The sequence below is a fragment of the Mus caroli genome, chromosome 1, assembly GCF_900094665.2.
Source record: "Mus caroli chromosome 1, CAROLI_EIJ_v1.1, whole genome shotgun sequence".
Lineage (NCBI taxonomy): Eukaryota > Metazoa > Chordata > Mammalia > Rodentia > Muridae > Mus > Mus caroli.
In genome coordinates, this window is record NC_034570.1 from 41,434,300 (window position 1) to 41,447,852 (window position 13,553).

The 13,553-nt window shown below is 41.2% G+C and overlaps 1 protein-coding gene across 3 annotated transcripts in view; it reads left to right on the top strand.

The window, feature by feature from the left end:
- The window catches only part of Mfsd6 (major facilitator superfamily domain containing 6), a 63,649-nt gene extending 54,394 nt beyond the window's left edge, over window positions 1–9,255 (top strand). For 2 of the 3 annotated variants that reach the window (XM_021168054.2, XM_021168064.2), the window contains exons 4-7: window positions 3,801–3,962; window positions 4,751–4,849; window positions 6,132–6,412; window positions 8,624–9,255. In XM_021168054.2, coding sequence (XP_021023713.1) covers window positions 3,801–3,962; window positions 4,751–4,849; window positions 6,132–6,412; window positions 8,624–8,827 — 746 coding nt within the window. In that variant the 3' untranslated portion in view covers window positions 8,828–9,255. Of the gene's footprint in view, window positions 1–3,800; window positions 3,963–4,750; window positions 4,850–6,131; window positions 6,413–8,452; window positions 8,478–8,623 lie in introns of all 3 variants that reach the window. The other variant, XM_029478509.1, reaches the window with a different exon arrangement.
- The last annotated feature ends 4,298 nt before the right edge of the window (window positions 9,256–13,553 follow it).

Consider the following 13,553-nt stretch of genomic DNA (forward strand, 5'->3'; position numbering starts at 1 on the left):
GAAGGGCGAGTATATGCTCTAGCAGAGTCCATGTGGGGACTAGAGGTAGGAACTTCACTGTGTGCATTACTGACTTTTCCTTCAGTTAATGCCTCCTGCTGATTTAAAGAACATAGGTTACTGCTGGGTGGTGGTGACACACGCCTTTAATCCCAGCACTTGGGAGGCAGAGGCAGGCAGATTTCTGAGTTTGAGGCCAGCCTGGTCTACAGAGTGAGTTCCAGGACAGCCAGGGTGATACATAGAAACCCTGTCTCGAAAAAACAAAAACAAACAAACAAACAAAAACCAAAAAACAAACAAAAAAAAGAACATAGTTTGCAATTATCTAGTAATAACACCCCCCAAACAGAAATCTAACTGCACAGATTCTTTTATAACTGCCCCCCAATGCCAGCCAACAGATTTTAAACATAATGTCAGTACCATGCTCAAGCTATACTGCTGGAAAATGCTTTAATTTCCTCGTAAAATAAAATTTTAGAAAATACAATTTTGAAAGAGGAGGAGAATGTAGAAAGAGGGAAGGAAAGAGGGAAAGATGGGGAGCAGGAGGCAGTGAGAGAGATGTGTGTACATTATTATTCAAATGCTTTTGTGTGTAACTAACCCTTATACACAGGCTAATTCAGGACTTAGATGTGATCGAAAATCACAACCCCAAATATAATGTAATGTTGTGGTCACATAGATAGCCACACCTATCTACCTCTACTTATAAATCCTACAACTGATGACTTAGACAGATTCATCAATGAAGTTAGCCTATGGCCATTTGATATAGTTTTCGGTCATTGGAAATCATTTCTTAAAGATGAATTCATTTGAATTCTACTATTGAGTCTAATTAATTTTGTTTCCCAGTATACTTTTGAAGTTTTTTTTCTAGTGTAACTCATAAAAATAATATAGATATCTGAAAAAGAAGTCAATATCATCTTATAAATATAAATGAAAATATCCTCATTGTATACTACTATGTCAACATTTATAACTAGGGCTCTGTCTAGGCATTATTTGATTCTGAAAAGACTGACAATATCTACAGTGTTGCGGTTGTTTAACCAGACAAAGCAAATAGTTTATTTGACATCTGTGGAAATTAATTAAGTGTGCATGCTATTAATAACTATTCAGTCCATATTTGTAGTTAAAAAATAACCTAGATTGGTTCAGGGATGCAGTTCAGTGGTAATATTTACCCTGTGTGTAAGAAGGCTGGATTTAACCTCAGCACTGCCAAAGACAAAGCAAGACAGACAAACTCCATAAAACCTTCTTCCTTGAAATTATGACTGAAACACATATAAGAAACAGGAAAATGGATTTAATATTTCTAAGTTAATGATAAGGCATATACTGATGTGCACAGTAAAGATAAGGTTTACTCACCCATGGGCCTCCTTAATCACAGTCAGTCCAGATAACTCAGAATTAAGATTCACCTTTCCTGTGCTGGATATATTTATATTCCTGTAAATACAAATTTGTTTCTGAGATATAGTTAAGTTACTTGGAAACAGTACAGTCCTTCTGGGTTTCACTTTTAAGGTTGCTTATGTGAGGCCAGATCAGGCTCAGTTGAGTGATAACTATTACATAAGACATCACAAGCCCCTCTATTGCGTATTCCTCTAATCTCAGGGATGATGTGTTTTTCAGTAGGGCCAAGCAGAGGACTCAACATTTCTCCAAAAATATACAGATAGTCAATAGTGCCTTACAGTGCTCAGCACTGCTTGTCGGAGTTGTAAGCCAAAGCACAGCAGACACTGTTTTGCACAGCAATTTGAATGCTATTATTAGAAGAAAATAGTTTTTAAAAGTTCTGGTTAGGAGAACTTGTAGATTTCTGGTGTGTGTGTGTGCGTATGTGTGTGTATGTGTGTGTGTGTGTGTGTGTGTGTGTAGTGTGTGAAATGGTACAGCTGCTGTAGTAAACTACTGTTTTAAAAAAAACATTAAATATAATGAATGCCATGTGACGGTAAAGTCCACTTCTATCTGTATAAACACCAGCATGTATTTACTCAAAGATACTGAAATATCAATATTTAATCAATATTATTCATAATAATCAAAAGGTATAAACAACTCATATGCAATCAACAGAGGAACAAAATGTGATGTATATGTGGTATATATGTGCAATGAACTATTATTTAGTCTTTACAAAAACAGAAAATCATTTTTATAGTAGTCATTTTTGTTTTTGACCATTTCATGAATGTATAGAATGCATTCTGATTATGCTGCCACCCTGTGGCTCTCAACTTCCTCCTATCAAAACCTCATCTCTATTAGCCCCTTTCCCAGGTTCATGAATTTTGGCCTGGTTTTTGTGACCTATTGAAATTACTTAGGGGCATCTGTGTGGCTATTGGATTGGAACTATACGTTTGAGCCTGAGAGGCTCATCAGTGGCTACAGAGCTGCAGTCAAGGATTCCCCTCTGGCAAACTCTTGCCAGTAGCAAGCATTCATGTGTCAGGGGTGGACCATCTGAGCCGTCTCCTTCTGTTCCTGACTGCTGAGAGGTGTCACTCCTGTGTAGAAGCATTGTATTCATGGCAGCTGTGAGTTCATGATCACCATAGCTGTGTCTTGTCCAGAAGAGAGCATTCTGCAGCCCTGTGCCCTACCATCTGCCTCCACATTCTTTCCTTCTCCTCTTCTGTAGTATCCCCTAAGCCTTGGAAAGGGTGGTATAAATGTCTTATCTAGAGCTTACCTATCACTTAGTCTCAGCACTTTTTACAGCCATAATCTTCAATCAGTACCGTTCACTAGAAAGAGGTTTCTCTGATTAGAATGATAGTAGCATTTCTCTATTGGTATAAATATAAATATTTAGAGCCAGGTTGACACTCTATAAATTTAGCGAAACAATAGTGTTCAGTTCCCCCACTAAGATCTAAGATCTTCCCAACCATGTGTTTGTGTGTGTGTGTTTTTTTAAACAAGGTTGCCCTTTTGGATAAGGTCTTGAATCCAAACCAAAAGCAGTTGTTATCCTCATAACAGTGGTACCACTGTTGCAAAAGTGGGCACATCTTACTGAAAGGTCAGACTTGTAGATCATAGAGTTCACAACTGGGTACAACTATTAACATTTCCTCTCCTAGCAACTTGTACAGCACCCCCTGGGACCTGAAAAGGCAGGGAGGATGTTTCCAGCCCCAACACAGCTTGATTTCTCTATGCTTGCATCCAAGGTGTGCACTGAAGGAGGGGAGAGGCAGAACACATGCTACACTATGGACAAACCTTAAAGACATCACACTAAGTGAAACAAGCTAGGAAAGAAAGGACAAATACTGTTATGATTCCACCCATATGAGACGCAGAGCAGTCACATTCGCAGAGATGGAAAGATGGTTGGTTGTTAGGGAATAGCCTGGTGGGGTAAAGGGCGATGCTTTTGTTTAGGATAATAAGAAAGTCAAAGATGGATAATAGTGATGGATGCTCAACACTGTGAGTGTGCCTAGTGCTATAGCACTATCACTGTCCCTAATGCTCCTGAACTATATGTTAAGAAAAATAGCTAAAATAACAATCAGAAGAACATTGTATGCTTGAATGAAATTCTCAAAGCAAAAAAATATATTGCAGTGACTTAAATGAAACATTTGTTATGTATGTTTTATCATAAAATATGTACATGTGTTTTCACATATGCATAGTATATCTATATATTATAATAGGTCCCTGGTTTAATAAATAATTCATGTCACAAAATAAATGTTATCCAAGGAGTGCTGAGCAGATGCTGACGCCCTCCTGCTCTTCTTCTGTAGGTGTCACACACGCAGCCATCTGGGCAGCGTGCATCTCATACCTCAGTGCAGCTGTTCCCCCTGAGCTGAGGACTTCTGCACAGGGAATCCTGCAAGGCCTTCATCTGGGTCTGGGGCGAGGATGTGGTGCCATGATCGGAGGCGTGTTAGTCAATTATTTTGGTAAGAATGATTTTCCTTTTGGTCCTTTGGGGAAAATAGTTTTTTTTTTTTCTCCCAACTATACCAGTATTCTTGTCCTCCTCTTTTTACACTACATGGTCATCATAATTGTAAAGCACATGGTCAGGTTGTGAAGATGTTTAAAGCCATTTAGGTCATTCTAGGAAATTAGGTTGTAAAGATGTTCATGGCCCAATCTTCTGGCAAATGGCTTGATGAAATACTACATAAACCTCAAAGGAGCCAAACAATTGAAGAAGCACACTCGCATGCTTTTAGTTGAGTCCTGTGCCCCACACCTGCTGTAGTAATAAGAAGGAAGCTGAATCCATTATCCTTGCTTAGAAAGGCTTCCCTATTCACTGTTCTTGACACTGGGTCTTTGCATCACAGCCAGTCTGCCTCATTTGACCTCTCCTTGGAAATCTGACAGCTGAGATAGTCATTCTGGATTTTTGACTGCTTGGTCTGTGCAAGGCACCCAGGGTTGTGTGAATTTATAGCACTATTTAAGAGCTGCTGCCCAACTGCAGATGAATAGCACTGTTCCTTAGCAAGCTGGTTGATGGGCATCATGAAGACAGCACTGAGTATCATGTGACTGAGAGACAATCCTCCACCGAGCTGAACCGGCACTGGGGTCTCCTAATACAGGCAGCTAAGGAAAGGGCAGTGAGTCACTGCTCAATGAACCAATGCTTCCTTTGCCCCAGTGTTAAGACTGTTTACGGCGAAAGGTTGCTCTATTTCCTGGAATTACCATTTGGCCCGCTTTGCTTATTTTCAAGGGGCTGCTGCAACTTTCCGAGGAATTGGCATGGCTTGCCTGGTGATCCTTCTCCTCTTTGCCCTGATCCAGTGGCTGGCAGTACCAGATGAAGAAGAAGGTGAACATTTCCTTTCCTTTCATCTTTGGAGGTGAGCGTAGGAGGTTAAGGGTTTGAGGCTAGGCTTCCATGTGTAACCTGGACTGGCCTTGAGTTTGCAATCCTGCCTCTTTCTTGGTGATTCCCAAGAATCCTGCTGTACTGTGAACATCTGGCCTGCAGACATCATGTTCTCAGTGCTGTCTTGGTAAACTCATGATAGAGATGACACACCTCCTATAATGAGAAGACTGGCTGCTGAGCTGATTGCAGTTTCTTGGTTTTGTTTTATGTAATAGTGTGAAGTGCCATGGAAGCAGTAGTTACAAACCTCCCTGGAATTCTTAAGAGATTGCAGATATAAGGCAAATACATACAGCTGTGTGGTAATTTACTACCAGTAACATGGGATACCCTTATTAAACTGTATGCCCTTACCTTCATTAAACATATGTCTATGGATACTTCCGCTGAGAGGCATGGCCTTTGTTAAAACTGTCATGCAGTCGGGCAGTGGTGGCACACACCTTTAATCCCAGCACTTGGGAGGCAGAGGCAGGCAGATTTCTGAGTTCGAGGCCAGCCTGGTATACAAAGTGAGTTCCAGGACAGCCAGGGTTATACAGAGAAACCCTGTCTCAAAAAAACCAAACCCAAAACAGACAAACAAAAAAACAACAAAAAACTGTCATGCAAAGGGGAGGTCAGGCCAGTGAAACAGGTCAGCAGGTAGAGGCACCTGCTGCCAAGCCTATCTGAATTCAATCCGAGAGACCCACACAGTGAAAAGATAGAACCAATGCCTTCAAGTTGTCCTCTCGGGCCTTCACCTGTGTTCTACATCACTCCCACAAACACCACATACACACTAAATAAATAATACAATTTTTTGACATCTTAGTTGTGAGCCTAGCCTTTAATATCTGAAACATCTCTCTAGTCCTGATTTTAAAAAATTAACATGAGTCAGGTGCTATTAAACTTTTGGTGAAAAGTGTCAACCAATCCAAGTGTCAATCCAAGGCACTGCATCTTGGATTCTCAGTCCTTCAATATTCCCAGTCACATGATACTTCAATATTCCCTGAGGTGGTCTAGTAAGAGAGAACATTGCTTGTTACAGAACCTTAGAGGAACATCTCAATCTCACTGAGCAGCACTGGACAGAGACTGGTTCTCAGTCTCTGGCTGGGAGTATAAGGTCCTAGGTGTGCACTACCGTGTCAGGACTGTGTTCACCTTCACCTTTGTTTGAAACATGTAGAAAACTCAAAAAGTCATTTTAACATTATTTTCTCTCTAGACAAGACAATGTTGGCAGAAAGGATCCCTGTTCCCTCTAGTCCTGTTCCCATAGCAACCATCGACCTGGTACAACAACAGACTGAAGATGTCATGCCACGCATTGAGGCCAGACTTCCGCCCAAAAAAACCAAGCACCAGGAAGAGCAGGAAGATGTAAATAAACCGGCCTGGGGGGTCAGCTCCTCGCCTTGGGTGACCTTTGTCTATGCTCTCTACCAAGTTAAAGAGCTAATGCAACTGACAAGAGACAGCCGTGCTTCTGAGATACAACCTTTACAGGTAACCCTCTGCTGGGCTAGCATGGCGTCTGCACCGTTACTCCCTCCTTGTTCATCAAAACATATGGGAAACAGAAAATCAGGCATGTTAGCAAAGGATATCAGTGGTCTGGGATCACTCTGTCACAGGAGTGTTTACCAGGTAGCATAGGAAGAGAATGGGCTTTATGGAGATCAGAAAGGCTTCACAAAGGCATTAAAAAAAAATCTATTCCAGCTTTTCATACTACAATTCTCAGCCAGAATATGCAGCTCTTGCTTTCAGAAAATGTGTTTACTAATCTCTATAAATCAGAATTCCAGGGGGACCATTACACATACCAGGAGTGCAGTAAACAGTTGCTAAATTAACCCATTTAGCTATGCCTCATATGGCTCTGTCTGATAAGCCTACTCAGTAAAGTCTGGTTCTGAGAGGCCTCACTTGGGAGGTAGAGGCATGTTCTTTTTTTGTTCCCAAAGGCTTTCCTGGAAAAAGTCCAATGCTATTGATAAAATCAGCAATTATAGAAATAAAGTCATACCCTGACTTTGGAAAAGGAACATGCCTTCTGTGAACAGTTTGGTCAAAGCCATAAATCTACTCCACGGTTAGATTAATCTTTCCACTTTCTTGATAAGTCATGTCAGCTTTATATTTACAGTAGCTTAAAAGGACCCAGAGGAGGGCAGGCAAGACGGCTCAGTTGGTAAACACACCTGTCACCAAGCTCAATGACCTGAGCTTGATCTTTGGAATACAAATAGTTGAAAGACAAAGTCAACTCCCACAAGTTGTTCTTATACTTCCATCCCCACTCCATGGCACACTTAGACAACAATACAAACAAACAAAAACAAATAAATGTGATTTTTTTTAAAAAGCGACTCAAAAGGAAAAATAAGAGGGAAAATAAAGAGTAATTTCTTTTTAAAAATTTTGACAAACTACTGGTGATTGCAGAGATGGCCCAACCGTTGTCTGCTACTGTTGCAAAGGACCTGAGTTTGGTTCTGAGCATCCAGGATTCGCCCAGTATCACAGCTGTATGTACCTCTATCTCCAAAGGATTTAATGGTGCTCGTGTGCAGGTGCCCATCCGCCAACACGCATGCACACACATAATTCAAAATAAAGACAAAGCTTCATGAAAGAAAAGGCAAGTTTGTCAAACTACCATGATGAATCTCGGGTTTATAAACTACCTGGAAAGTCTTTGCATAGTTTTACTGAACTGACACTTCACTGATAGCCATATTCGTGCCACAATGTGCATAGTCCAGTTTAGTCATCCATCAAGCCAGGACTGGACAGGAGATGGAGGAGCGCTCAGAGGCTTCCAGAGCTTAAAGCAGGAAGGAGACACAGGGAAAGGATGCCCTGCTACCCAGGAGAGGCAATACTTTCAGTACTTTGTGAATTTATCCTTATTTTTACAGATGCCCAGTAGCCTGTGCAGCATTAAAGTTTGCTTTTCTTGCTCTCTTGTGTGAGTTAAAATTGTATTGTTTGAGGTAATTACATTTCAGAATCAGGGGAATGAAAGAAAAAAATTTTTAGTTCAACTACAGGAAATAGAAATGAACAGCAATTCAGAAGAAAAAAAAAAAACTTCTGAAATAATCCTGTTCCCTGACTTGTACAGTCAATGTAGCATTTACTAAGGGTACTGGTGTGTGTTCTCAGATCGCTCCCATCGGCTTCACAGACCTGTGTGCATTCCCTGCTCTGTCTTGCTTAGCTATTAGTACTCATTTTGAAATCCAGGACTCTCTCACAGGCATTCTTTGCCTAGATATCTTGAGGCTGAGGGTCCTTGTTTACTGATTACTATTCAGTGTCTCCTGGCTCTTCAATACTGTGGCCTTTCCAATAGCTAGCATTCAGGTATCCCATGGCTCTTGCCTGGTGACTTGCCACAGGGCTGGGGTACTCTATTTGTGACGTATGTGTAAATGTAAAGTTGTTTGCCTAGCAGTGACAAGAACACAGATACAAATGTTCCCTTAGCCATAGGTATGTCTGCTTATAGTGTTTGTGTTTTTCATGCGGCTTTGGCAGTTGCACATAGGAAAGGAGATGAAAGGTAAGATGTCTATCCTATTCCTTTATGCGTTGGTCCCTGAAGTGGGCTTTTTGAGAGATCGCCACACATTAGCTGTGTGAAAATATGTATAATGGTTGGATTTGTTTTTTTCTCAAACACCATGGAACATGTGTTTTTCCTTCCAGGGGACCAGTGAGAATCGGGACGTCTCTCCAGCTGGTGGAGCCCAGCGTGCCCCACGTGAAACTCACTCTGCCTCACCTAGAAACCAGCCATCCCCTGACACAGCAGCATCTCAAACGCAGTCCAACCCTGCTCACCCCAGTGCTACCCCACATGGACAGGAGAGTGGAGAGAAGCAGGCTCAGCCCACTGTGGGAGAACACTGAGGGTCATGTCATACCCTGCATGGCACTAGGCACCTCAGCCAGGACAGAGGGCGAGGCCCCAACCCTGACCATGCCTCTGCAAGGGGGTCACTGCAATGCATATGCTTCTAAATATCTAAACTCATTACTGTGGAACAACACACACACACACTCACACTCACTCACTCGCACGCACACAGATGCACAAATGCACAGGCACACATGAGTACATGTTGGCAGGAAAACAGAGACTGCCACAGTCCAGTAGAGACACAGAACAACGTCTCTTGGTTAGTTAGGTCTGACCTAACTTCTCCACCAAGGTGAAAGGGGGAGAAGCAGAACTCACACCAAGTTGGGTGAATGAAAGGGCCACAAGGTGAACAAGGACTTCATCTCCCTCTTCTGATTATTTATTCTAAATATTGGGTTCTTAGTGAAAAGTGAGAGGGAAAAAAGTATATCTATAGTTTTATTCATCTTGAAGAAAAGAACTTTAAAAATTATAAGGCATATTGAAAAGGGAACCAGATGGAACTTAGTAGAACATATGCTTTTTTGTTGTTTAGAAAAGTTCAGAGTTTCACTGAACTTTGTACATCTCTAGCAAATATATTTTTATATGCATATAGTATATAGTGAGCATAGTTCTTTGGGAAGCAAAGCTGTTACAGACTACTGCATACTGAGTTGAGCTTTAAAATGTCTTTGATGCAATGGGCTGTGAGAATGAGCAGAAGTGAGAGGATATTTCAAAGACTCCAACAAACTCAGTATCCTAAGACATGACAGGCAAGGCCTTTCTAAGCAGGCCCTTCTATAGCAGCCTCTGATGCTGTATTTTAATTAGACTTGGGTTCTAATTAGCTAATGGAATTAAAAAAAACTCACTGGATTCCTAAGTGTTAAGCTAAAGAGTACTATTTACAAAGAGCAGGATAAGATTTAAGTGCCTGGGGGAGGGACTTGATGTTTAAAACTTACATAGTAGGTCTGTTTTGTTTGTGAAGGAGTAAGTAGGGAGCCAGGAATGGGAATAAGAATGACTTTCTAAAGACTTAAGAAATGAATCTTAGCATATTCTTCTCCCCCAAACCATAGTCATACACTGAAAACTTTTGGGTTTGGGCTACAAACTACACCAGGTACCACCACAGATAGAAGGTGTCTGGGTGACTGCATGTAGAGCTTCCTCCTAGAAGGAAAGCAGAGGCTGTAAGAAGCCTAGGGATGCCTGCCTATGGAAGGGGGATGCTGCTGTGGTTGAATGGGGGTCAGTCATATTGTGGATGGACACCAGAATGGTTCGAAATGGAAGCTCACCCTAGCCTCTAACATAGGAGACAGGATCAGCTGTCCAGTGAAGGCTTCTGTGTGACAGTTCTGCCTGCCCCTGTCTCGGGAGGAAACATTCTACACCTGGATGCCTAGCTTCACCACAAAACACAGCTTGGAATGATGGGGACAATTAAGCTAATGGTTACTTTTGCACTTGAATGGTACTGCACTGTCAACCCCCAAGGCTCATTTTAAGTGACCTTTAAAATCAGATGTATTTATTATGCTTGTGCAATTACAGAAATGAAGTGGGAGACAGACTGAGCCCCACCTATGAATGTACAGTATGTGGATTGTGAAACTGACTGTAGGGAATCAGAGCGTTGTATCTTGTGTTTACAATTCTGGTTGATGTCTTTGAAAAGCTGCTGGTTTTGGAGATGCACAGTGGATGTATTGAAATAAAAAGTAAATACCACTTTTAAATATTTCTTAAATGAAAAACACGTGACCAAACAAGAGAACATCCTCTGCTCTGTAATGAATGACACCAAATTCAATATGCCTTCGTTACAAAATGTTTACTGTGAGCGTCGATCCAACAATGCAGTAATTTCTAGCCTTTTGAGCTGACACCTTCACGAGTTTGTGGACTTTGTGACTTTTTCTTCCTGTTCTTACAGTGCCATATGTCACTTGAAAAATATTAAAGTGAATTCCAATTAAACTTGATTTGAGAATTTTATAATCTCTCTTGAGATCCTTGGAAATACTCAGGGATGTCAAAGCTGAGGCTAATAATCACTACGATAATGATTTGTCCTGCTCCTCTCTGCCTGCAGGAACAGTTATGCTACCCTAGAGTTCTGTGTGGACCCAAGTTGGCTCGCTGCTATTAACTAGACTATTCTTAAAGCAGAGTAATAGTACATCCCAAAGGCCAGCACAGCTAAAGAGCCAGAGTCATAGGACAGTGCTACTTTATCATCCTAGTGACCTTGCAGTGGCAGGAAACAGGCAGGTGGCTAGCACTCCCAGGGGTTTGCAGCTTGCTCATGGGACTCCTAAGCAATATGCCTCTCAGCATATCCGTTAAGTAGAGCAGCTGCAAAAAGGGAAGTTCATCCATGGTTAGATCATTTGTTTTTAAAAAGCCCTACCTGGTTTACATAACCTTCCTCATTGAAAATATGAGGATTCTTAAGCCAATAGGGCCTAAGTTATGGGATCATGGTCAGAGCCAGGACACAGACTCAACTCTTGCTAACACCAGAGCCCCGTCTACCACCTTCCCATCCTAGTGGGAGGGAAAGCTTCCACTGTGGTACAAGACATAAATAGCCTAGCCATGAGTTCTGTGTGCCTGAAACCTATGTGTGTTTGTTTCTATTCTTGATATCTAGACATTCTCTAAACCTTAAATCAGCATCCCAAGCAATAGCCTTTCCAATAAAACTTCCTGACAAGATTGTAGGTTCTCTACTTTTGTTGTCCCAGTATGAGTGCTATGAGCTGCCTGTGACTCTTACAGTGGATATGTACCTACTGTGTCTCTGAGGATTTCTATCTTTTTTGTTTGTTTGGTTGGCTTTTTTGTTTGTAGAACATGATTTTAGTATTTTCAACTGTTAATATTCAACAAACAGAATAATTATTTTAAGATATATTTTGTTGTATGTCTCCCTTTTCATTTCTGGTTTTATTAATTTAGATACTGTCTTTGTGCCCTCTGGTTAGTCTGGCTAAGGGTTTATCTATCTTGTTGATTTCTCTCAAAAAACCAGCTTCTGATTTTGATTCTCTGTAGAGTTGGTTTTGTTTCTACTTGGTTGATTTCAGCCCTGAGTTTGATTATTTCCCACCATCTACTCCTCTAGGGTGTATTTGCTGCTTTTTGTTCTAGGCTTTCAGGTGTGCTGTCAAGCTCCTGTAAGCTCTCTCCAGTTTCTTTTGGGAGAACTTAGAGCTATGAGTTTTCCTCTTACAACTGCTTTCCTTGTGTCCCATAAATTTTGGTATGATATGTCTTCATTTTCATTAAATTCTAAAAAGCGTTTCTTTTTTTATATTTTCCTTTCTTGACCAAGTTATCGTTGAGTAGAGCGTTGTTCAGCTTCCATGTGTATGTGTGCTTTTCGTTGTTTTTGTTGGTATTTAAGACCAGCCTTAGTCTGTGGTGATCTGATAGGGTGCATGGAATTATTTCAATCTTCTTGTATCTGTTGAGGCCTGTTTTGTGTCTGATTATATGGTCAATTTTGGAGAAGGTACCATGAGGTGCTAAGTAGAAGGTATATTCTTTTGCTTTAGGATGAAATGTTCTATAGATACTGTTAGATCCATTCAGTTCATAAGTTCTGTTAGTGTCTCTGTATCTCTGTTTAGTTCCTGTTTCCCTGATCTGTCCATTGCTGAAAGTGGGGTGTTGAAGTCTCCCACTATTATTGTATGGGGTACAATGTGTGCTTTGAGCTTTAGTAAGGTTTCTTTTATGAATGTGAGTGCCCTTGCATTTGGAACATAGATGTTCAGAATTGAGAGTTCATCTTGGTTGATTTTTCATTTGACCAGTATCAAGTGTCCTTCCTTAACTTTTTTGATAACTTTTGGTTGAAAGTTGATTTTATTGGATATTAGAATGGCTACTCCAGCTTGTTTCTTGGGACCACTTGCTTAGAAAATTGTTTTCAAACCTTTTACTCTGAGGTAGTGTCTGTCTTTGTCACTGAGGTACATTTCCTGTATGCAGCAAAATGCTGGGTCCTGTTTACATAGCCAGTCTGTTAATTAATGTCTTTTTATTGGGGAATTGAGTCCACTGATGTTAGGAGATATTAAGGAAAAGTGATTGTTACTTCCTGTTATTTTTGTGGGCTTCTATCTTTAAACCACTTCCTGTGATGCAAACTGTCACACAAGACATCACTTATGGGAAGTCTGGGGGCCTCTACTTCCCTAAGTTCGGCAAGAGCTCTTGGATCCAAGTTAGGTGACTCTGTGAAGGTGAGAGGATGATTATGAGAGATGATTACTGGAAAGGGAAAGGGTGATTTCCCATCCAGACATCCTTCAGTGCATTGAGACAAGACACTTTAAACTCTAAACCATTCATGTACTGTTTACACAAAAGCTTTAATAACTCCCTGATGCAGAACTTCTAAACCAACGGGCATCTGGGAAAGTGATGCTTGTATGAGGACAGGATTTGGGAGGTGAAAGAAAAGTTGTTTTCAAATCAGAAATCACATAGCTTATGCAGGGCCAGCTATGGCTTATAAAAGGGAGCAACTTGCTGCTGTCTGGGAAAATGTGAGCCAGCCCAGGTGAACATCTCATCTGGTTCCCATCTGCCCTGGGCCGCTAACACACTTGCCCTATTGCAGCTCAAGATTAGACCCAGATTTCACAGGGCAGCTTGGAGACTTGGGTCAAGAATGTGGGTCTGGGGCCAGAAGTCTGTCTGGACTGA